The 24,582-nt window shown below is 40.9% G+C and overlaps 2 protein-coding genes across 7 annotated transcripts in view; both read right to left on the bottom strand.

The window, feature by feature from the left end:
• Positions 1–555: 555 nt before the first annotated feature.
• Positions 556–10,509, bottom strand: ggctb (gamma-glutamylcyclotransferase b). Of its 6 annotated transcripts, none has more exons than XM_068734559.1 (6): positions 10,333–10,509; positions 10,044–10,077; positions 6,749–6,870; positions 6,525–6,670; positions 6,283–6,415; positions 556–3,242 (listed from the first exon to the last, which is right to left on the bottom strand). In XM_068734559.1, the coding sequence occupies exons 3-6, from the start codon at positions 6,857–6,859 to the stop codon at positions 3,078–3,080; spliced, it is 555 nt and encodes a 184-aa protein (XP_068590660.1). In that variant the 5' UTR covers positions 6,860–6,870; positions 10,044–10,077; positions 10,333–10,509; the 3' UTR covers positions 556–3,077. The 6 variants fall into 6 exon arrangements, with proteins under 6 accessions (XP_068590660.1, XP_068590657.1, XP_068590658.1 ...); XM_068734556.1 differs by having other exon boundaries at positions 6,749–6,873; positions 10,333–10,508; XM_068734557.1 differs by lacking the exon at positions 10,044–10,077 and having other exon boundaries at positions 6,749–6,873.
• A 7,658-nt stretch (positions 10,510–18,167) lies between these two features.
• The window catches only part of osbpl10b (oxysterol binding protein-like 10b), a 64,267-nt gene continuing 57,852 nt past the window's right edge, over positions 18,168–24,582 (bottom strand). Inside the window, exons 9-12 of the mRNA XM_068734616.1 lie at positions 22,295–22,481; positions 20,918–21,100; positions 19,921–20,074; positions 18,168–18,523 (exon numbers count right to left, since the gene is read on the bottom strand). Of these exons, the coding sequence (XP_068590717.1) occupies positions 18,479–18,523; positions 19,921–20,074; positions 20,918–21,100; positions 22,295–22,481 (569 nt within the window). The 3' untranslated portion in view covers positions 18,168–18,478. The remainder of the gene's footprint in view (positions 18,524–19,920; positions 20,075–20,917; positions 21,101–22,294; positions 22,482–24,582) is intronic.

The following is a 24,582-nucleotide window of genomic DNA, read 5'->3' as shown; positions in this document are numbered from 1 at the left end:
GTTACTCAACCCAGAAAGCCTCATTTGAGAATTTTAGGGGGAGCTCTATAAGAGTAATGTAGCTCAGTACGTAATGTTCAGCGTCGGAAATACACGAGGGCAAAGGGCAAAACTGCCCCTAAGGCAAAAAATTTCCCCATAATTTCCTCTAATAATAATGATAATTTAATGAACTTGTCAAAAACATCGTAGCCTATATGACCCAGTCCAGTTGCCATAGAATGTTTTTGATTTTCACCTTGACTGATGTTGCGTGTGCGTGAAGAACCGAACGTTCTAAAAAAATAAATAAATGGAGCGCTTCTTAACACGAATGCCCCCGGCCGTCCCTCTTAATCATGGCCCCAGTTCAGAGGGAAAACCCACAAAATAGAACCGGAGTCCTATTTCATTATTCCTAGTATTCAGGTGAACGGGCCTGCTTTGAACACTCTCATTTTTTCAAAGTAAATGCTTCGGACCCCGCGGGACACTCAGTTAAGAGCATCGAGGGGGCACCGAGAGGCAGGGGCTGGGACAGACGGTAGCTCGCCTCGCGGCGGACCGTCAGCTCGATCCCGAGATCCAACCACAAGCTTTTTAACTGCAGCAACTTTAAGATACGCTATTGGAGCTGGAATTACCGCGGCTGCTGGCACCAGACTTGCCCTCCAACTGATCCTCGTTAAAGGCTTTAAAGTGTACTCATTCCAATTACAGGGCCTCAAAAGAGTCCTGTATTGTTATTTTTCGTCACTACCTCCCCGAGTCGGGAGTGGGTAATATGCGCGCCTGCTGCCTTCCTTGGATGTGGTAGCCATTTCTCAGGCTCCCTCTCCGGAATCAAACTCTGATTCGCCGTTACCCGTGGTCATCATGGTAGGCACAGAAAGTACTATCGAAAGTTGATATGGCAGACATTCGAATGAGACGTCGCCGCCACGAGGGCCAGCGATCGGCTCGAGGTTAGTTAGAGTCACCAAAGCGGCCGGGACACCCTGAAGGTCAGCGCTCGTTGGCATGTATTAGTTCTAGAATTGCCACAGTTATCCAAGTAACGTTAGAGCGATCAAAGGAACCATAACTGATTTAATGATTTTTCCCCGGGCGCATGTCATGGGCAGCCCACTGCTCCCTGATACAGGGATGGGTCAAATGCAGAGACAAATTTCCCCCATAACGGGATAAATATAGTATAATAAAATAAAAAAATAATGAGCCATTCGCAGTTTCACTGTACCGGCCGTGTAATCTTTGAGACAAGCATATGCTACTGGCAGGATCAACCAGGTAGCCAAACGACACCGGGGGGGGGGGGGGAACACCGCCCGACCGAATGCGCTGGAAGTGTGGGTACGCCTGCCCCCTGAGGGGGCCGACATGTGGGCGAAGCGAGCATCGGGGTGGGGGAATGATGCTGGTAGGGTTTGAGAAATGTGTTTCCCGGAGCACCCGTCGTTATATGTTTTTGTTCTTTGTTTTGTCTGTCCTATCTGTATTTCCTGTACTAGGTAGGTACAACATGATTAAAGGTAACAAAAAAAATCTATAAATATAATAAGTTATAATTATAAAAAAGAAAGAAAAGTTATAATTGTTAATAGTTGTTTAAAGAATGTAATAATAACAATAAATAACCATAAAGAATTAAGAATACAATTTAATATGATTGTTTGATTTATTGTTTATTGTTATATGTTTGTTTTTTGTTCAAAAAATCTAAGAAAACACTTTGAATCTGTAGACTACTGCCTAATAGTCTTATTATTTCCATTTGATGACAATTCCTCATATAGTGTAAGCCTAAATAAGTATATTTATTACAATAGTTACAGGTGACTTTCACCAGAGAAAGCAAACAATGTTATTAAACATTGAAAAGGTTAAAGGCCAAAAGGGAAGTTTGCAGGTAACGTAGTCAAGCATTTTAACTGAGAAATGTCGAAGAGAAATGTGTGGCAAGCTACTATGTACAAAGCAAATACAGAGTGTGTTCATTTCAGTCCTGAGCAGATTCCCTTATTCTATCATATTGTTTAGTTAAGTGAGATGACAAAGTAGAAGTTGTGTCATTGTTGTTGACATAAACCACTTTAATGTATGTTTTGAATAATGGTACAGTTGCCTTATGTGGGAAATGACAAGTAGCATCACAAATATTACACTTTATGGAGCATTAAAGGAACATATTTGTGTTTTGCATGTTTCCGTCATGACAAATTACAGCCACCGTGGTAAAATAATCCAGCAGTGACAACTTGCTTTATTTAGGTAAAAACATTATAGCTGGTCATTTTTTAGGCAGTTATTTTATTGTAGATTGGTACCGTGGGGCAGAAGTGACAAATCACTCTGCAATACTTTGGGGGCGACTAGCTCACTAGGCTAAGAGGGTTCTCTGTTCTGTCTGTCTGGGTCGGCAGTTCGATCCTTAGCTGGGACGTTAGCTGAGTCGAAGTGTCCTTGAGCAAGACACTGTCCCCCTAGCTGCTCCCCGGGCGCCTGTCATGGGCAGCCCACTGCTCCCTGGTACAGGGATGGGTCAAATGCAGAGAAGAATTTCCCTCAACGGGATAAATATAGTGTAATAAATAAATAAAATAAATAAAATACTCTACTTGCAGTACCATGCCACAACGGTACAAAAACGCTGTTATGGCCGTTTAAGGAATATTTTAGTTGTCCATTACTCAAAGTCTTGTTACAAGCAAGAAATAAGCATTGGAATATGGTAGTCTTATATTTCAACCACAAAAGACATAGAGGCGCAATGGTGAAACCAAGAAGAAAATAACCTGTATCGTTCCTTATGGTGATATGTAATCACGCAACATTTCTGGTGGATCTCACACCTCTATACTGTCACAATGTGACTATATATTCATCTGTACAGGCAACTCAAGTTAGATCACAGACCCATCAATGCTGTATTCTATCAGTGGATGACAGTGGCCACTCATAGACCAGGCTGCTGGAATTAAGGTTAGCCATATTAGGCATTAATCAGCTAGATAAGGTGAACTTGTTAAGCCACAGTAGTAGGCTGTAGAAAGTTTGTACTTTCCTTGTACAAAGTGGACCTGGATTCCGCTGGATTATCAGGCATCGGACCGGTGGTTGGCCCTCTCTTTGGCGCTCCTTCTGGCTCGCTCCAGTTCAGTCATCATGGGTAGAGGACCCTCATACGTGTTAGTCTTGATTGTTCTCAGCTTCTCCTGGTAGTCTTTTGGCAAGCCGTTCTGCTCTGCTCCCATCATAATCACCTGCAGTGGTTGATGGAGTTGAATACATTGACTGTTCATGACGAAAGTCCCTGATTTTCTCTGTTTATAACCAATAACAGCCACAAATCCCCAAATGTCTTTCAAGCTCACTGTGGATGTTTTGAAACATCCATAAAGTAGAGATGGTCAGAAATCGGAGGAAAGTCCCAATTTCGTTAAATGTAAGAGAACAAAGTATTATTTGAAAAAGTAAAGGCCTTCTGAATTAATTAATTATACAACAGCCAGGTTTGTGGACATCAACATCAACACGTAGTGGCATAGACTGTATCTAAGAAGTTGTTCAATACATGCTTAATCGTAAGGGGCCAGTTGCTTGGCCTCCGGTCCCCTGACTCTTATTGTAGAAGTACTTTTGTTCCATATCAAAAATGTCTCTCTGCAGCTCTCAAAGGGAAACGGTTCCCAAGGAAATTGTAGTGCCATTTAGGATTAGTCTTAATGATAAAGTAAGATCCTCTGCGATTATGACCCCTGGTCTTAAGAATAAAACATCACACATCAACACAACGATGAAAAGTGCTCGTTGTCCAAATTGTCCTTCATATCGAATGCAAAAATCCTGTCTTAAACCATTACAGTTGTTGTCTAGACCATCTAGTCACATTCGATGACTGTAGTGTTGGCATAAAAAATAGACTGGGACACTGGACCGGGGGGCGCTGAGCAGAGGGTAAATATAGTCTTTCCACCTCTGTACTGTACTGGACGCTGTATTGTTCTGTATATGTATAACAGCCACGTGAGCTACACTGTGTCGGTATCCAAAGACCACCGTAAATTTGAGAACCACTAGCAGCCCACACAGTGACGAGGCCCAGCATAACAGAGGGAACAGTAGAGTTGAGTCTTGCATGCACACGATAGAAGACAAAGCTGTGACCACACGCTGCCTTTCCCTCGGGCATGTTTGGAGCTCTCACATGTGCAAAAGAAGAGTCTGGTGCTCTAGCTCACAAGCTGTCAGAGCTGTAAAATGTAGCATGGCAGAGGGGGCGTGTCCTGACTGTTGTGACCCATTGATCACACGGTCAGGTGATGAGGGCTGTGAGTAGACCGATTCCCGTTCCAGATGCTTCACAGAGAGAAATGGGATGGGAGTGAATAGATCATGATGCCCCTAAGCTGATTCATGATCATCTTTTAGCTTTCTGATTCAAAACAACGGCATTCAACAACCACTTTCACAGAGAATCACATAGAGTGAGAGAGGTCTATTAAAAAAAATGTAAAAGGTTTATAATGTCATTAACGGGTGACTGGTTATAATTATATTATTATAAAGTTGTGCAGCAAATTACTCAAAATGCAAAGATAGTATCATAGTTTTCATTGTGGCAGATTGCAAATTTAGCACTGCACAGGGGCGTAGCTAAAGTCAGTGCAGACAGTGAGGATGCATTGGGGCCCATGGAGTGGGAGGACCCATAGAGAGAGAAGGCCCTCCACCAATGTGTTGAGCAGAGAACAGGCTCTTGGTATTGATTCACCTCAGAAATACGCCTATGTTCAAACAAGAAATCCATTGATTTATTGATTGTAATTTGCTGTATCCACCTTGAAAAAGGAAAACTCATCACCTTCAAGATGTCTTTCTTTTTTTTTTTGGCAAAGTCAGTAGCAATCTATAACAACATGATATGCTACATATAAAAACTATTCAAATAAATGACGAATTTCTTAGTTTCTTTGGTATTTGTGATACACAGATATGCAATGATGATCGCTGGGTAATGTGTATGCTGATGTTGTCCAATGTCAAGGTGCTAATGTTGTTCAGCCTCCCCTCATTGATATTAATGGAGTGGACAAAATAGTAGAAACACCTGTCAATTTAAGAGCACCACAAACTGCATCCTCCGAAATGACCATATACAGTCAAATCAACAGCTTCAACAAAAGCTGAACATTTTAACCTTCATGAAGGATTTATTGCAGGGCTGTTGTGTTAGACTGCATTTGTTTTTTGAGATGTTTACATAATATACATAACCGAGTGTATGTATTTCTTTTTTATCAAGAAATTCCACGACCACACCAAATCCAGCAGTGATTGTGCCTACTAACAAGTAGTGTGTGTATATCAGAGCCTGATATATCTTCTTCCTCTGTGCCATAGAGCTCCATGTTGTTAAAAACACATTAATAAGCCCTTCTTTGAAATTGTCCTTCATACCCATGAACACACACGCACACTGTAGTTTATTTTGACTAAGTCCCATATACACCGACCTGCTGACCCAAGTACTCATTTAAGCACCAAATGTGGATTAATCTGAAGCTGAAAATAGTTCTTAAGAAAAGTAGATTTACTCATGAACTGTAGGCCTACTTAGGTAAAATTCTGAAGTACTTGTGCTTTACTTGAGTATATCCATTTTATATTACTTCATACTTCTACTCCACAACATTTCAGAGGGAAATAATGAATAAAAACTTACATTGTTGTATTGTTACTTTTACATTAATAAATTATCTCTTCTCTTCTTCCACCACTGAAAATAGTCCCCAATAAATACACTATTTCCTCCTATTTCGGTAATGTTTGCCAATAGTTACAGTGACATATTGTTTTAGGAAATGCCTGAACCTTTTTAAAACATAAAACTATATATTCGTGAGCCATTTTTGAAGTTTTGCATCTTTAGTAGGAACCAATGGGCTAAGCTAAGTGCCACTGACAGAGTAGGGAAGTCAGAAAGTATTTAAAGACGGACTAACACATTGTTGGTTTGGGTTTTTATGTGAGAATTGTTGGCAATAGAAAATGTAGAATAACATCAGCCTTATCATCTGAAATGTTAGGAATGATGAAATTCTCAGAGTTGAAGAACTTGTTTGGCATTCGCAACACATGCACAGCTATTAGACTGCATCACTTTGGCACTTTTGCACTTATCACCTTATGATTTGTGTTCTATTTTGTCTGTGTGTAAAATGCCAGAAAGAATCCCTGCTCCATTAGATGTAAGGGCTCCGAGCCCACAAGCATTCATGCATGCAGAGAAAGCGGTCTTACCTTCAGGTACTGTGGCGATGGTGGGGCATATACACAGCTGTTCATTATGTAGGTACGACAGATGAGCTCCTGCTCTTTCGTCTTCACTGATAGCTCCATGGGAGTGTACGCACCTAATGTCACATTCTCTTGACTGAGAACACATGCACGCAAATGAAAACACACACGTGGTAGAGGTCAGTTTCACAGGAACAGCCATCCAGGGGGAGGCCATTAAAGGAATTGATAAGTGAGAACTTTACCCGTCTAGAGACTCCAGATCAGACATGCTCATCCTCCACACCACACCCCACACCTCGTCCCCCGGGCTGTGCTCTATGGTGGCCACACCTCCGTGCCACCGGTCACTGGCAAGGCCTTTGTAGTTCCCAAACACCAATCTATAGTCCTGAAAAGGAGAAAAAGGTCGTAAATGTGCACAGCTCACGTGGGACAGAACATTGACGCTCCTGATATCAGACCGTACCTTCAGACTGGCCACACAGTGAACCTTAGCAGACGGGTTCTTGAGCTGGAGCCGCTCCTTCAGCAGGTTGCTGCCATATGCAAAGTACAGGAAGGTGAGGTGATTCTCCATGTTGTCACTAGCTTCTGGCATCGGGGAGACAAGAACAAGGAGGGTCGAGGTGAGGAAGATTATGAGCAGTGGGAGGGAGGCGTCACTGACGGAGCTCACAGAGCGGAGTGTGTGGAGGAGCGGAGGGCTGAGGGGAGAGAGCATGAGCTGCAGTGACAGAAACCAAGTACTGGCCTTCCAGCACTCGCACACCATTCTAATGCTAATCCCCTGCCCTGCTATTGAGCCCTATTCACACATTGTCTCATGTGTTGAGCCAACAGCTCTGAGCCGTACACATGGGGAGAAATACAAATACACACACACACCGACGCATATAGCTGTCTGAATAAAATATCATGTAGAACTTTTTGCCAGAGATCACATGATAATAAAGTGGTAATATCTTTGGAACAACATGGTAATATTGGGGCTATACCATGGTAATTACAGAAGCAATAACCTGGTTAATATTATGCTGATAATAAAGAGAATATCATAGTAACATGAGAATAACAGGAAGACCATCCCAGCCCTGATTCTTGGTTATTATGACAAAACCACCATCTGGGTTTCCAAGTATGAAATCACAACATTTGAAGGAGAATTTTTACTGTTATTTTCTTGTAATTATGACGGTATATCACTGATATTACCCCAATATTTTTTGAGAAAATATTTCCGTAACACAACTGGATTATGCTTAGTTTTACAATGTTATTACTGAGATCTATTTCCCCACTATAACCTTCCTGTTTGTGCCTCATCTTTTTCTGGTAACCGAACTGAATCCCCAATATTATAACAAGGCTTATTACCAAGATATTAACAGGCTATTACCTCTGTAAATTTAGTTGCCAATATATTAGCCCTTAATTAAACTGTCAATGATTACATGTCACGTGACGTGATACCAAATCTCATTAAGGAGATATGAAAACCATATTGCTACATGACAGAGATGGCTGTTGTTTGAACCATGGGTCACTTTTGAAGGCACTTCCTGTGCTTTGTCATATTAGCCTGCAGAGGACAACAAACATGTAGCTGTGTCATGGCTTTATTTTTTTTTCTCCATCACAATCAACGAGTATTGTTGGTGCAACACAGCATCAACAAGCACGTAGTACAAACACGGTACATGAAGGTATTTAATAGAGAGCAGGACATTTTTTCTGTGATGGCTGATGCTTTGTTGTGCAGTAACCGATGTGTTTCCGCTGCACAATGGGCAACTGTGATGTGGGTTCAAAACACCAACACTCATTGTTTTCTATGTAAACCAGCTGTTGGGGACACGCCACTGATTTTTTTCCCCCTGCTGCTGTTGCATGCCAACTTTCCAGAAAAGCTCAAATTTTACCACATTTGCTCTACAGATCAGAACAGTCCAACTACTGTACTTTGACTAATTTTCGTGTGTCTGGTGCATGCTACAGGTGTCAACTTACGCGACTGTATATGTTGTACTTTACGCTGCATAAAGCTGAATCTGCTGTGTGTAAAACCAGAACTTCTTTCAGTCTTCTTGAGGCCATTCATAGTCTATAACTATTGTCATCAAAACTCTCTTTTTTTATATGATATAATTTCTAGTGTTGGTGTTAATGCTAACCATACATATGCTATGGTATGATTTTTACTTTAACTGTCAGTTGTGTTCCTTGGTAAGACAGGTGCTTTTTTTGTCACACACTTTTAGATATGCGGCATCAATGGATGACATCTGGGAAGAAGAGGAACGTCATACAGACTGACTAAGACAACATCTTCTCTGTGCTGAAGAAGAAGGTAGGATATTTTCTCTTATTACCAGCTGCGTTGTGTTAAATTATGTTAAATACTGAAAGCAAACTACATATTTTAAATGCAGTGACCTCTTCAGCTTTGTTATGAACCTCTTGAAAATTCATGAAATTTTAGTATATGGTCTGTCTGACCATATACCGTCTGGCATGGACATTCATACATCCTTCAGTGTGATTTACACTTCCCAAGAATATCATTGTGTCTGATGTCCAGAACTTCAGAATACCTGAGAGTGACATTACAGCCCATTTAAGGAGCTCATTTGTCTTCTTTGTTGATACTTTGATCATTGTTTCAGATTCTTATGTTTGTTAAGATATTAATCCAGCCTTTTAGCCTTTTTTATTGATGGTAGATGGTGCAGACCATGGGATTTAAATAGTATGTGTCAAAAACCACTTGACCACTTAAAAGTAAAAAGTTGCAAACTTAAAGCAAGGAGCAAATAAAATATTGAATCATTTTCCAACGTTTCAACATGACAGTCCTCTAGGTAACTTTGCCTGGGTAAAAAAAAATGGATCACGGCGCGTGCATGTTTCAAATACATTTTGAAGTCTGTACGCGGCATGATCCAGTTTTTTTCTTCCCAGGTAAAGGCTTTGATGACGTTATGACTGTTTGTGTAACCAAATAAAAGCTGACCTATGAAGAGTCAACATGTGTTGTCCTCCTGTTGCCCATATTTGTTTCAAATTCAAGTCCTCAGTCAAGATACCTTTGATGATATACATTTTTTTTTCTTCAATTATTTTAAATACATTAGTGTAATTACAGAGGCCTAGATACAAAAATCGGCCATACTTGTCAATTCAATTAAACAGGGAAGTCACAAACCTTTCACATTAAGGGATATATGTTTATAGTGCACCTGCACTCACTTGCTGCTACACTATGAATCTTTTTTTTGTCGTCAAAATAAAACTTAGGCTTGTGGATAATGAATTCAAAAGGTCAAGTTTGACATGAGGTAGACCAAGTTAAGTTTTACATTTTGGGTAAAGTTCAAATTACAGGGGACCATAGGGACCGAAATACATTTTACTCTTATTGCAATTGCTGCAATTCTAAATAATCACCAGTAGAGGTCGACAAATGTTAGAATTGGTTTTTTTTTTTACCAGCTTTTCATAACATGCTGAAAGTGCCTTTTTGAGGTGCTGGAACAAAACCTTCGGCCTTTTATCTCACCCCGTAGCTAAATCGTTAGGATTTCGGATTAATTGTCTTCTTGAAATTCTTTTACGGCAAATGCCCTAGGCGTTCTCAATGGAATGCAACCCTAGCACCCTGTATGTAATAGTTATGTACTTCGTCTGTACTTTACTATTGCCTATTGTGAACATTCTCACTATTTTATGACTAACACTGCACAGTTTTCACCCATGGTACTTACCTTAAGCACCGTATGGTAGCTTCTGTCGTCACGTCTGGATCGCATGGTTAACGGACAGGGAAAGAGAGTTAAATTGTTCTAAAAGACCAGAATACGTTGTTTGGTTTCAGTCTCTTACAAAATGTAAGGCCGGATTGTTATTTAGGTTTTTCGCACAACAATTACATACAACAATTTCAAGTCAATGAAACAGTTTCTGTGGTTCAAGAAATAAGTTTAACACTCCTTCTATACGGAGTTTTCCTCTTTATCAGTTCTCACTGATTTTGCTATGAGGAATAATACAGACCCTCTCTCTGTACTTCCTCTCCCTCCTCTCTTCTTTCTGCTCTGCTCTGCTGTTTTGATGCTGTTCTCAGGCTGGAACCTCCTTCAAGCTAATGAGTCACTCACACACGAGTCCTCCCCTTTTTTAGAGCTAACACAGAACGTAACTGGTTTGATCCTGTTTACAAGAGGAAGCATACAGTTTAGAGTGACTATTCTAATAAAGACACATATACAGTTTATAAAGTTCCTCACATCTATCAAAAAGTAAAACAAGTTATAGGTTTAATTACTTCAAACAAAATTAAAAAAGGTTTATAGGTTATACTGATTACACTTTGAATAAAAAGGTTACAGGTTATAATGGTTATACTTTTATGCTTTCATACTTTTTCTACGATCTCTCAACAAAGCTCAGTTTCAAACTACCAGTTTGTGCACACAGACACGAGCCTGAGAAGAGGCCGATCCAGGGATTTAAAAAGTAATTTCAATCACCTGTGTGAGCGTTTTCTGGGTGTGCACAGTTTTTCAAATCTGTATTTTGGCAGCGCTATCTCTTGTCATCGGCAACCTCCAACTGTAATCTACATTGTTGGACCTCATCTGACTGAAGGCTGTCTAGTCAGTGTCTCAGGAGATGATACTCAGCATAAGTATACTGACTGGCCCATCAGTCAGTATCAGAGACAGAGGCTTCCTGGCTACAGTTTAGATCCATTTACCTAGATAGCTTTTTTCCCATTATTTGTTTAGTGTAATGATGTTGCTGTTTATGTGGTGTTTTGGTTTGTTTGTTTATGAATTGGCCAACACTGAGGACACCTGTGGTTACATGTATGAGTCGGCAGCTACAGGATCTCATAGACAATGTTGAAGCACTTTTGGATCTGTATGAAACTCATCAGTACGAAACATAAAGTGTGTTTGATAAAAACTAAATCCACCAGCTTTTTTTAAGCAACTACTGAGCCTTTTTAAAAGAATGAAACTATATATTTGTGTTTTTAAAGATATTTATTTTACTAGAAGCTGACAGATGAAGGTGTCGATAAGTAGAATAAAAATTATCCCTTCACATCACAGGACATGTTATAAGGTCTGCATGTTTTTCATGAATCTGTTTTCACAATAAAACCCTCACAAGTAAGAGGGGAAGCAGCAGCAGTTTATCACAACATGTAACAAACAAGCAGAACATCAATGTGTTTGTGGAGCAGCCGTCAGGTAAAGTTAGTGATGTCATACAGAGTTTGATCAGAAGAACAGGGTCATCAATGAAAAATAATCACTTACTATGACTTTTTAAAGACTTTTTTCAAGATACTACATTGTGACTTTTTTCTTGACTTTTTTGACATACAGTACTTAAACTGTTTTATATACAGTATTATATAGGTTTTATGACTTTTCAAATGACTTTTCTCGACATTTTAAACGATGACTTTTTCATGACCTTTTTTGACATACTGTACTATGACTTTTGTATGACTTTTTAACAGTGGTGGGCCGTCAGGGCCAGCTAAGCCTTCTCTGCTGGCCTAAACAGAATCACAAAGTTATAGCTATTTTATAATTTAATAATTTTTCACAAATACACTACAAGTATTATAATTCCCATTAGCTTATTTTCTCATTGCATAGCTCCTGTCTTCCTCAGTTGCTCTGCTTCCAGCGCAGCTTGCTTTAAGTAGAGCTTTTATCCAATCAGATTCAGCCTCTATTTCTCTATGTAAGGAGAGAGGCCCGAAGTCCTCTAGGTAGACTTTGCAGATTAAAGTATATGGGGACAATATTGTTGATTGTCATAGTCTTCAACCAATCAGATCTTTAGTTTGACATGTTGGGCGTATTTTTTGATGTGCCACTGCTACCCAGGTAGCCTGCTAAGTACGTCAGCATTAAGGTGCGCCGTGATTGGTCAGTGGGCCAGTGTGACTTTTGTCAAACAGAAAGCTAGCTAGTAGATCTAAGTGTTTAGTAAGAGTTCAAGTTGAAAGATATGTAAGAGAAATTATGAAATTTTTTAGCGTTTTGCTTGGTGTAGATTTTTTTTTACCTAGCTGTGTTTTTTAACACTCAATGGCTGAGAAAAGCTGGACATCATATCAAAGGGTCGGTCAACTCCACAGCTAGCAGCCCTGACCCAGCATGGAAAAGGATTTGTACGAATGGTATTTCTGGCTGACAGCGGTGGAGAAGCGTTGCACATTTTATGGCTAAGAATGCGTCTCATTTGCAACTGAGCTCTTGGTGTTTGGAGCTGTTTGGAGCTATGCTACGCTAAACAAGGCAGCTACACGACACGACAAGCACAAGCTACTTGCTTTTGAAAACTTTTGGAGAGACCTGAGTGGATTCTGTCTTTAAGTGAAGAGCAGCTGTGGTAGTTAACGTCTTTCCATCTGCAGTAGCGTTTCTATTTGTCTATCGTGTCGTTTTTATGAATAATATGAATGGCTCTAGTGCTGCAGTGTTGCTGGATTAATTTGTTGCTTTGTTATCATATAATATATGTGACTGGTTCTTGTGAGTTTTTCTTGTCATTTTTGTCCGGACAATTGAATTGCTTTTTAGAAATACTTTACCATGACGTTTTTTCGACATACTACTATACGATGACTTTTTTCAACATTCTATATTATGACTTTTTTATGACTTTTTTCAACATACTATAACATACTTTGAACATACTATACTAATACTTCTTTGGAAATGACTTTTTCATCAATTTATTTGACATTATATATCATTTTTTAAAGACACTTTCGACATACTATTCTGTAATTGTATAATAATAATTATAATTAAAGCTGCGAGCAGCGATGAACGGGCCCTCGCATCCTCCCGCACGCCGGGTGTGCCGGCGGGACTCCGGCGGGACTCCGGCCTGCGCGGCCGAGAATGTCCACGACCGTTGGACAGCGCGCTCGAGAGTCCAACGTTTTTTTCCCGCGTGGACCGCCTGTCGCTGGAAATGATGCTTTGCAAATAGTCCACCGCTTCCTGTATCCGTTGTGTGGCGCTACACAACATGCGCATACATGCATTATGGTCTATACACTCTATATGAAGCGTAAACCACATTGTGTAAAAGTCATGTAAATCAGATGCTGTTTGTCAGAAAACGCAGATTTCCTTATGCCAGCAGGTGGCGCTGTGAGTATTAGTGAAAATTAGCTTGTAGCCATCCTCAGGCCATGAGTGTTATCAAGCATGGGAAGTTTGGGACCGTTTGGAACAAGTTACATCAGCTTTTTTGATGGGGAATCACGTAAAGTAGCCGCCCGCTATGGCTACGCCATTCGACCAAACGTAAAGCTTTTAATACATTTTAATCACAACGGTCTTGAGATTATACTGACCAAATTTCAAGAGGATCAGACATATTCCCTAGGAGGAGTTTGTTAAAGTGTAGCAACTACAAATGTGCAAAAATCTATCAAAAAATGACACGATAATCAAAATGTCCGACTCCCGGTATGGTTTAGAGCATGGTCCCAAGAGGCAATTCAAAACGGCTAAGCCAAATTCCCATATAAAATATGTCTTCCCATGACCTATGACATATGTACAAAGTATCATGAGTTTTTGAGCATCCCAAGCCACTGAACCATCAACTTCTTTTTCATGGGAATGATGCATTGCCACGGCAACAGCGTTCAACAAAAACTCACAATATTCATGATGAAGCATCTTCAATGTCATAAGGCTTTCCGTACTAAATTTGAGACTGATCTGGTCAACTGGCTAGGAGTAAATAAAAGTATAAAATCTGACATTTCCTTTTGCCAGTAGGTGGCGCTATGAGTTATTGAACATTTTGGCATTGATATATGCTCAGACTTGAATAAGCATCATATGTAATTTTTTTGCAGATTGAATAATGTACCTTGGAGTTATAACAACTTTATTATTCATGCCGAATGAGGCAAAATTGCTGCCATGCCACGTCAAGGTTCTTACATGAAAACTCACAAATTTGATAACTTTTCATCACAAAGGCCTGAAGAGCATCCTGACCAAATTTGAGGTTGATCCCATTAATTCTGTAGGAGGAGTTTGGTAAAGTTCAAAGGCTGAAAACTGCGAAAAGTGACAAAAAAGCACAACATGGCGGGTTTACTGTAGCGCCTCCTAGTGGTTGAATGAAATGAAAATGTCAGGGTATGTTACAGGATGCAATGTGCACATATGCTGCAAATTTGGTGCTTTTAGAACAAACGGTTGAGAAGTTATGTGTATTGATATATAAGCCACGCCCCTAAGAAGTGTATTGGTCCACATCCAAATATGCACCGGATGTACTATGTGTATTCGAATTTCAATAGGGCCTTCACGGCCCGTGTTGTCGGTTGCCCGGGCCCTAATAATAATTATTATTATAATAATACTAGGACTTTTTTACGACATTTGTAAATACACTATACTTCTGTCTTTTTTTGACATACTATACTATAACTTATGCGAGACTTTTTTTGATATACAATACTATTATTTATTTGACTTTTTTCAACATACTATGACTTTTTCACATACTATACCAAGACTTTTTAAATTTCTTTTTTCAACATTCTACATGTGGTGGAAATTAATCTTATTAAGTGGTGAGAAAACTGTCAAATGTCTTTAAGTATTTTATTGAACAGACATTCAGCTGAATGGTCAGAGCTCTTTCCCCACGGATGGTTCGGAGGTCTAACAAGGTTTTTGCAGAGTATATATGCTTCACACAAACTAAACTGCTTGTTCCTGCTGCACAATGTCTCGTCTCCCCCCCTTTCACAGGCGTACTCCCCTTTTGGATGCAGCTAAGATGTCAAGGTTGGGTCCCAGGCACACAATGTTCAGCGTTAAGTTAAATAGAACATACTGATGGAGGGAAAGTTTTCATCTGTCCAACTGATAAATAAAGTTTGGTGGGAGAAACCCATTTCCGCTTTTTGAATCCTTTCAGTGTTTTCTTATTCCTGCCAATGGTGCTGTTTCAGTTTGCTCACCAGATGGCAGCGTACACATACTAATGCAGTTTTCACACGATGGCAGTAGTGTCCATTTCTCTGTTTTCGAGAAGTGAAGGTGTTCCATTATTCCACGTGTTCAGCTGCACTGACACACACGTGCAATGTCAGTGCCGTGCTGTGGATCTCTTTAGATCATGTCTTATATTGTAGTTATCTATGATCAGTGGTGAAAAGTAAGTAAATTCATCTACTCAAGTAGTTTTCAGATGTACAACACAGGAGGTTCTCAATACATGTACTCCACCATATTTCTCCTCTAAGTGTATATGATCACTTTAGGTATGAGTTTCTTTAGAGCTTCAGATTTGACAGACAAATCATATAACCAACTTATAATGTATTGTCATAGATTAAACTACTGAACGGTGTACTAAAAATAGTTAACATTACAGTAGCTCCACCTCAGCCAGCTTGGTTTCCATGTGTCAATAATAATGATGATCCAATAATATAATACATATACAGTATGTACATATAACAATATGAACTGGGTCATTCTGCACTATGTCAACTTTAACCTTTGAGTAGAACTTACTTTAAGTACATTTTGTTTACTTGTAACAGAGTATGTTTACACTGTTGAATTACTGGTATTATGTACTGTACTGGTACTTCACCTCTCTATGTTTAACAGCCTGCCCCGACTGTAAAATCGGACAAGTTGATTTTACTTGAAATAATTTAGGAAACTGATAATATTTTCACCTTATGTTACGTTTATTTGTTAAGTTTACTTAATTTTGGGAAGTTGTTCCAACTTAAACACGGTAGGTGAATTCAACTTGTTCTTTGTAAGTGTACCATGTGGTGAACTAAGACAATGAAGAAGCACCCAACAATCCAGGAGACGACAGATGTGATAAGAGATCTTTATTTGAAAAACAAATACAGAGCTTGTTCAGTCCCTCGCCCACCCTGAGACTGTCTACAGTCATGTGTTGCATAGGTTTGTTTACTACAAAGATCAGATGGAGGACAAGGTGTCTATTTGTCTGGTCAAAGCTTCAGGAGGAGCCTGGCTCCAGTTAACACTGCTTCTATCAAAGATTGAGAATAGAGAGAAATCGTTTAGAGCTACGATGCTGCAGATCAAAATACTACAGATTATCATACTTCAGGACTGCTTGTTCTAGCATTGAGTCATCTACTTCACATACTTGGATCCACAAGACTGGACTTCAAAGTACTACAATAATCCATTTTGGTCAGGTACTCCCATAAGTACTGGACTATTTCACACCACACTGGTGCAGTGGCCCTGACCCTCACTACAAATGTATCTACAAAGTGCAGTATGGCACTTATCAGTTACAAATAGCAGACACTTAGGCATTCCTATACATATCAACCATTACTTGTGACTTTATTTGGTCAAATGCAGCTGTTTGAGGAACAGTGTGTGGAAAAAGTTGGAGGGTTAAGAAAGCGGATATATTATTGAATTCTTTGAGATGATGGAGTTTTGGTTTGACACACCTTGTCAGAGGTAGAGCAGCTCATTAGTAGGAGGAGCCAGAGAACTGCAGGAGGCCAACTCAAGTTAAAGTTACTACAAGGAACTTTAATTTTGTCTCGATTTTGGCGGCCCAGGTGGACAAAGGCAGTAGTGTTTCCGTGAGCACCACAGCTTCATGTTGTTAAGATCAGCAGCTGCCAGAGTCCCTTTGGAAAACTACTAATTTTACAGTGAGTCCTGGTTCTCCCATGCCTCCCTTCCCTCCAGTGGGCCCAGCAATACGGCCTGGGCCTCCAACAGCATGGTGTCTGTGTTAGGTTAGGTGAGCTCCAGGCTCTGAAACAGTAGTCAGTTTCAGCTGCCCAGTTGCAGCTTCTCTCCGTCCGCCAGCACTTCCCACCAAAGTCGCTGAATAGGTCGTCCCGGACCACGTGAAAGATTCTCCTGACCACCACCTGGTCTTTGGCTGGTCCCATCTAGATCAGCTGGTACTGGCGGAAAAAAAAGAGGCGCATGCTCTGCTCCTGGCCAGAGGTGAAGCCGCTGCTACCCGGTGCCGAGCTCTACACCTCCCGCCGGAGGTTCGAAGGCGGCCGGAGGCCTCGCTGGAGTCTGAGCTGAAAGAGTTTCTGGTCTCGTTTGCTCATACACAGGCATCAGCATTACATTGATTCCTAACCAGGGAAAAGTTCCATGTAGTAACTTTACCAAACCATCAAACTTATAAAAAGCAAAGACGGAACTCTGGTCAAAATTTACATTTAATAAAACAATAAAACAAAAAGTTCCTGCATGTTCCACTAGAGGGAAGTGAGCAAGTATTTTTTTTTTTTTTAACAGTAACATGGTGAAGTGACCCATTAAAGCTAGAACCAGCTTCAGGATCAAACTGCAGCATAGTAAATGTCCTAGTGAGATATTTAGCTGGTGTATAATGGGGCACAGATGCACTTATTTTCCCAGCCCATGTCTATTGTAACATAATGGTTGACTGGAGGGTTTGTATTAGATGTTATGACAGTGAAAGTGAACCTCCATATGATCAAGGATGGAGCCTTCCCTTCATCAAGAAAAAAAGCTCTGTCATACAACGTTGAAATGAGTTCCAAAACAGAGAAGATCAGTGCGCTGCAGGTTCAACTCAAAAAAGAAACTAGTCCGACTACATTCCACCCTGGGTTGTTTTTCATAGTGGCTGAATAGTTCATCCATTCATTCTCACAAACATACACCTAAACATAAAACACACACATTGCTCACACTTATGCAGTTTACGCTATGCTGTACAGTGAATTGTGCAAAACTGTTGTGACCGACAAGGTTGTTTAGTACTTTGGGCAAACGACTAAAAAGTGAGGGGGGGGGGGGGGGGGGGGGGGTTGTTTGGATCTAGTATCAGAAAAAGATTGTCCCGTTGTGTCCGTTCCGTCTGTAATACTGTAATCTCAAAAGTGGCTGTACCCGTGTAAGATCAGTCTCACCTCACTGCTGAGCCAACATGTCTCTGATTGGACAGGACTGGAAGTGTGTCCTTTTTTTCCCTCCTGTCTTTGGTACCACTTGTTCTGTACTCTCTGTCTCCTCTTCTCAGTCTCTCTCTCTCCTCACATCTTTTGTCGGCCAGCCCTCGGCCTCGATCGCTCCCCTCTAGTCGTCTGGGATTGGACAGCTGCTTCCGAGGCTCCTGGTCAGTGAGCTTTCCACAGAGGGTTGTGGTACACCCAGCCTTCACCCTACACACACACACACACACACACACACACACACACACACACACACACACACACACACACACACACACACACACACACACACACACACACACACACACATGCAGAACGAAAGAGTCAACAGCAACTCAACTTAAAGGGTATTTTCCCACCTATTTTCAAGTGTTTTTGTGTCTAACTGACTAATGGGGAAAGCAATTCTCTGAAATTACTCCAGTATTGAGGGAGAACACTGCAGACGGGTTGTAATGTAATCGCTCGGGGCAACTCCACGTAGGCTCAGGTTGTTATTATCAGTGTCTGACAACACTTTGGAACGGACCCAATAGAGTAATAACACCTTTTTCTTTACCTTTTGCTTGACCTAGTCTGTTTGTTTTTGTGTCAGTTCAATTCAATTTATGTGTATAGCCCAAAATCACAAATTACAACTTTGCCTTAGAGGGCTTTATAATCTGTCTGTACAGCATACAATATCGTCTGTCCCAGGACACTCGTATCGGAAAAGGAACCCCCTCCCCAAAAAAAACTTTAACGGGGAGAAAAAGGGAGAAACCTTAGGGAGATCCCTCTCCCAGGATGGACAGAAGTGCAAATAGATGTCATGTGTACAGAATGAACAACATAACAACACATTAAATGCATATTACATAAATTATTCATATAATGAGAGTAGTAAGCAGAATAATGATGGAAAAATTACGACTACTAATAATAACAGCAGCAGTGGATATAATAGAATAATAATGATAATAAAAGCATTAATGGTAGCAGTAATAAAGGTGTGACTAATAATAATAATAATAATAATAACAGGAGGCGTGACCACGGTCCCGGTATAACCGCGATCCGTGGAAACCTGAGAATGGGACTTTTCATGTGACTTGTTGCCAGAAGCGTAGCTTAGTATTATCTGAAAGATTTTCAATGTTGTGGCTACATTTTTATTTGATTTTCGACAATGTGGATGGGACGCAGGATGTCAGAACAAGACGTGGTTAGGTCAGCCGGCAAGTTCCCCCATACTTTCTACTTTCTATGTGTACTTTTTTCGGATTTATCAGGTTTATTTGGAACGCTGTAGAGCGCTCAGGCATGTTGACCTGTGTTGATTTGCATGACTCCTCATTTTCCCCGAATCTCTACAAGGGAGCAGATGAGTGCAAAGTTAGTACGACCCATATAGTCATCATAACCACATTTATGGAAAACATGCCAGGTGAATAAACTGGCCTTTAAAGTCAGAGGGCGGGGTTGACCTCGGTACTTTAAAAACAACACCTGCCGTACTCAATACTGAGTTTGCCGAGTTCCTAAGTTGGGATGGCAATAGAGCCTGTTACTGGCCACTTCTAGTGACACAAAAACGGTGGATGGCACCGGCGTGCACTCCTCCTCACCTCTTTAATAAAATATTTGGGTTTCCAGGGGGTTTTGGTCGCAGCTCTCTGCTTGCCCTCCCTGCGCTGCCTCTCTTCCAGGCGGTGTTTGTGTTCTGTGGCTGCGTCCATATTTCCTGCCTTCAGCGACGCTGTGACGTGTTGCCAAAGACGCCTACAGAATGGGGACACACAGAACAAGAGCACTCGTCATTGTTATGCCTGGGAAACAGAGGAAATACAGCTCGCTACACAATCACGTCATTAAAAGACATGTGCAACAGTTTGACTTCATCAGGGGTGACAATCAAGCAGTAGGCATTAAGAAATCTGCTAAAAGCGCTGCATTTTGAATCATCTTTATTTACATTAACCATCATTGTGCCTGATAAACCTTACAGTGAAGGGGTCAATAAATAGATAAAAAAAAATATCAAATAATGAATCTCATGATTTTTAATTACAAAGTTGTGATTAGTCAGTTGTTGAGACGAGTCCCTGGTCCCATTCACATATAAGGCCAAGTCGAGCATGAAGATAAAAACACCTGAGCAATAGCTTTAGTTTGCTACAAGCTGCACTCGCCACACTGATGCACTGTGCACCAAGGCAGAGCTATACATATCTGCGTGGGAAATTACATGCACTGCAAGCCAAGGTCATTGGAAACTTATTAACAACTACATTTCCTCCAGAAGGTGTCTGCCATCACTTTTATCTGGTCTCTTATTTTTATATAATTACTTTTATTTGATTTCATATATTATCTTACGACTTACAATAGTGGAAGCACTTAAAACAGTGTTTAACTTTAAATTAACAAAATAGACTTGACTTGTCAGTTGAAGTGAAGTCCTGAATAAGAGCGCAAGAGTGTGCTTAACTTTAACGGGCACACTTATAACACTGACAGCATCTTTTTTTCTGTCAAATAGGGGATTTCTCATTTTATATGAGCCTGTTTAGCTGCTCCGTTACAAATGCTGATGCCGTAATAAACAGAAACGCATGGACTCACCGTGACTCATATGGGCCCTGCTTCTCTGGAGGCTGGATCTTCTTCTTGATGATTGGCTGCTTGGAGGTATCAATCACCTTGCTTTCCCCGTTGCTGTAGGTGAACTCCAGCATCCCGTTCCACTCCCCCTGGGCCTTGCACACAATGTTTCCGGTCTGGTTGTGCTTCACCTCTGCTGTTACTCTGTGAGAAATCAACATAGAGTTCTTTAGCATTTGTGACTGACGAGGACAGCCATGTTATTATTATCAACCACATTTTGTACAGGTTGCCACCTGTATATTTTGTTAGAATATGCTGCCTTTCAACACGTAATTATCACATAATACAGCATGTTCCGAACATCTGCAAAATACACTAGCAGGTGTTTTGCTAACCTGTTGGCTCAAAGCCAATCTAGATATAAGATTCCCCCTTGAGGACTAATACAAGTCAATGGGATACTCATTCTTTGAATCTGTAAGTGGTTTATTGTAACATTCCACTATTATCACGCCATGGTTGATTCCTTAAAACAATACTTGATTAAGCACTTCACTCCTATAACATTATCAGACTCACAATACTCCCATTGCTTTTAAAAGCCGAGTGCGCCTTCAAACGGGGCATTGCAATTTAAATGGGAGATTGGACAAATTGGAGCAGCTGAGGAAATGGATCTGTTGGTGCGCGAGGTGTAGGTACGCGAGCAGGCCATCTTCAGGAGCAACGGATCCTCTGCCTTCGCTGCTTACTAATCCTCTGACCCATCTATAACTCAATTTGCCTGCATATGATCTAATGCACAGGTAACCTATTTAACTGAGGAGGAAAGTACCCTGTGCGTGTGTAACACATAAAGGGCCCACTGTCTTTGGTCTAGAAGGTAACCCACAAGTTGAGAAACTCTTGCGAGAAGGCTGAGGTTAGACCGTCAAATTCTAACCGGTTCCACCTTGAGTCCCGGTGGATGTTAGTGCCAAATTTGAAGAAATTCCCTCCAGGTGTTCACGACAAATGGACCGGATGGACAACCCTGAAATGGCTGTTGCCAGTGTGGAAGCGTACAAAATGCTGCAAATAAACAAAATCACTCAAGACAGTTGAAATACAGAAAGAAATATTTTTGGAGTACTAATTATATCTGGCTTTATGCACATATGCTGAGACACATACAGTATTTGCAGAGACACAGGCTCTACTTTATTGTTGTCAGAAAGCCAGTGGTTGGGATAGTTTTTTGTTTTTATACAATTACACGGTGCTAATCTATTTTGCACCTGTAATTTCTTGGCTCCAAAAGAATGTGTTTGTGCTGAGGTGGGAGGAGAGAGTGCGATTTTGGCGGCCTTTTTGGCACAAAATAGGGTTTTTCTAAACCATAGGCTCTCTGCCTACCTGTGTACTTTTCCTCCGTAGAAGGGTTTGGTGTGGAAAGTGACAGTGGCAGAGTACCCACTCTTGGCACAGTTGATAGTGACCTTTCCCCCGAGTTCCACCCACGGCACGGTCAGGATGGAGCGGGCGTAGGCACAGGGCAGTGTGAACACATACTCCTCATCATGCTCCAACAAATACAGCACACCTGGGAGAAACAGGACAGGTTGAAAAGAGAGACAGCATCCACCTGCGGATGTTTATTGTCAACACGTTCTCACTCTCAACTACTCAAATACCGACGCTTGCTCAGTGGCCCTACATTTCAAACTATGAGGCTCTATGTACCCCTGTAGCATCAGTTTTGGATGTGTCATTTACCACTCGTAAATGTATTCATTGTATATTTTCAAAATAAAAGTACTCCCTTAAGCTTAAGAAAAGATTGTGGTTTGGGTTAGAATAAATGTGTTTATGTACAATAAGATGTTTTTTATATAACTGGCCTTAGTTCGAAATTTACATAACAAAACTACGATAAAATAAGTCAACATTGACTTGGTTTCACATGGGACACAAATATTGTTCTCCTGGATGAAAGTCCTGTGGGAGTAAGACCCAAACATCCTCTCATACCATCCACTCTGAGTGAACTTCCTCACTCTTTATACTACGTTGGTTGCTCTGTCTAATAATGACTTGAGTGGGTTTACATTGGAGTGAGTTGAAAGCGTGTTGCTTCTCGTAACGGCGCTAAAGAGTGCCACGGTGTGTCGGTATCGGACCCCAAGAAATGCTGACCAAGAGTTGGTATTTGACGGGTTGGGAGTGAGAATGGGTTGTAGATTTACTACTATGATTAACACAATAGACATTCAGACACCATGTGCATCTACAAAGACAAAGCATAGCAGTTACATACAGTATTTGAAGTGGAGTAAAAAGAACAATATTCCATTGAAATATGGTGACGTTGAAGTATAAAGTTGACATTCAGAAGTTCAGTACAAGTGACTTAAAACTGTTTAAGTACAGTGAGAAGTGTAAGCCAGTACAAACGTCTTAAGTAAATGTACTTAGTTACATTCCATCACTACATACAGAACATTTTTGTGAGCTTGAAATTGCCCTTCTCCGTGTCATTTTGGTCCCCACCCCGCACAGCTAAACCCAGTGCAGCGCAGCTCAACTCAGTGTACATGTGCAATGTAACCCCACACACTTCCACCACACATCAGACTGGCCAATTATTACCCACAAATTTAGCCAGTTTAGAAGGAAGACAAGATGACCAGGGCTCATTAATCCTGTGCGGCGTCATGACCTCTATTTCCAGCAAAAGTGGGGTTTTGTGTTATAGTCTTGGAATCCCTCGAGATGAATATAGCCATTGTTATGCAGATTTACTATTTTGATTGGCATGTTGCGAATCAAAAGTGGCAGTGTTAGCGGATACAGTGTGAATGAACTTTCATTATCTCCACAAACATAAACAGAGCTGTGAAAATCACCATCTGCCTCTGGGTGCAGATTTGTGCAGAGTTATTTTAGCCATGCTGCCCTGCATTGCTCTGGGGATGGCACCACTTTGGTCCAGAATGAAATAACTCAACACACACTGGATAGATGGCCATTACGTTTCATACAGACATTCATGGTCCCCAGAGAATGCATCCTACTGACTATGGTGAGCCTTGTTGTATGTTGGACTCACCCTCCTGAGTTCCTGTCTCTAGCTTCCATGAATTTTGAGAAAGTCAGAGGAGCTAAAACAATGTTATTGCATTGCGATTCAGAATCCTGCTTTGGCTCTGATTTAGGCTGCCTCCTGTCCTTCGTGAGCTCCCGTCCAGCCCTCCCTCTCTGCTGCTTATATAACAGACAGCTGTCCTGTGCCCAGTCTGCTGCCATGGGCCCAGGTCTAACACATACACATCTGTTTGCCCAAGACACACACATATGGACACACACTTCCTCATCTCAAAGACCCACAAGCAGAAAACACACACAATGTCCTTATTTCCTATAGTGTGTGATTTTTCCCCCAGATGTTTTCACTTGATTGTGTGCATCCATGCATGTGTGTATTTGTGCATCTGTGAAACAAAGACCCACATGCTGCAGTCATGCTCTAGCTGCTGCTACACAGGGAGCTGACAGATTAATCTAGGTTGATATGTAATAAATAAAGGAAAGGAAACTGGTTAGCTTAGATTTCATATCACAAAACAGTACAGTTCATAGCATAACAATGTCCTTGTGTGCCACTCAGGCTTGTATTTAACACGTGGCTTTTTCCGAGGGTGAGC

The sequence above is a fragment of the Cebidichthys violaceus genome, unplaced genomic scaffold (assembly GCF_023349555.1).
Source record: "Cebidichthys violaceus isolate CVI_PGR_0920_01 unplaced genomic scaffold, fCebVio1.0.p SCAF_65, whole genome shotgun sequence".
NCBI classification, from domain to species: Eukaryota; Metazoa; Chordata; class Actinopteri; order Perciformes; family Stichaeidae; genus Cebidichthys; species Cebidichthys violaceus.
Note: the sequence above shows the minus strand (reverse complement) of the source record. Positions and strands in the feature narration are given on the sequence as shown.

What these genes read in the sequence shown, in the direction of transcription:
- ggctb (XM_068734554.1), bottom strand. Translation starts at nt 7,054, where the DNA reads ATGGTGTGCGAGTGCTGGAAGGCCAGTACTTGGTTTCTGTCACTGCAG. An exon ending in GATCTGGAGTCTCTAGACGG is followed by an intron (nt 6,416 to 6,524) that starts GTAAAGTTCTCA and finishes ATGTGTTCTCAG; the next exon opens with TCAAGAGAATGTGACATTAG. An exon ending in CATCGCCACAGTACCTGAAG is followed by an intron (nt 3,243 to 6,282) that starts GTAAGACCGCTT and finishes CAACCACTGCAG; the next exon opens with GTGATTATGATGGGAGCAGA.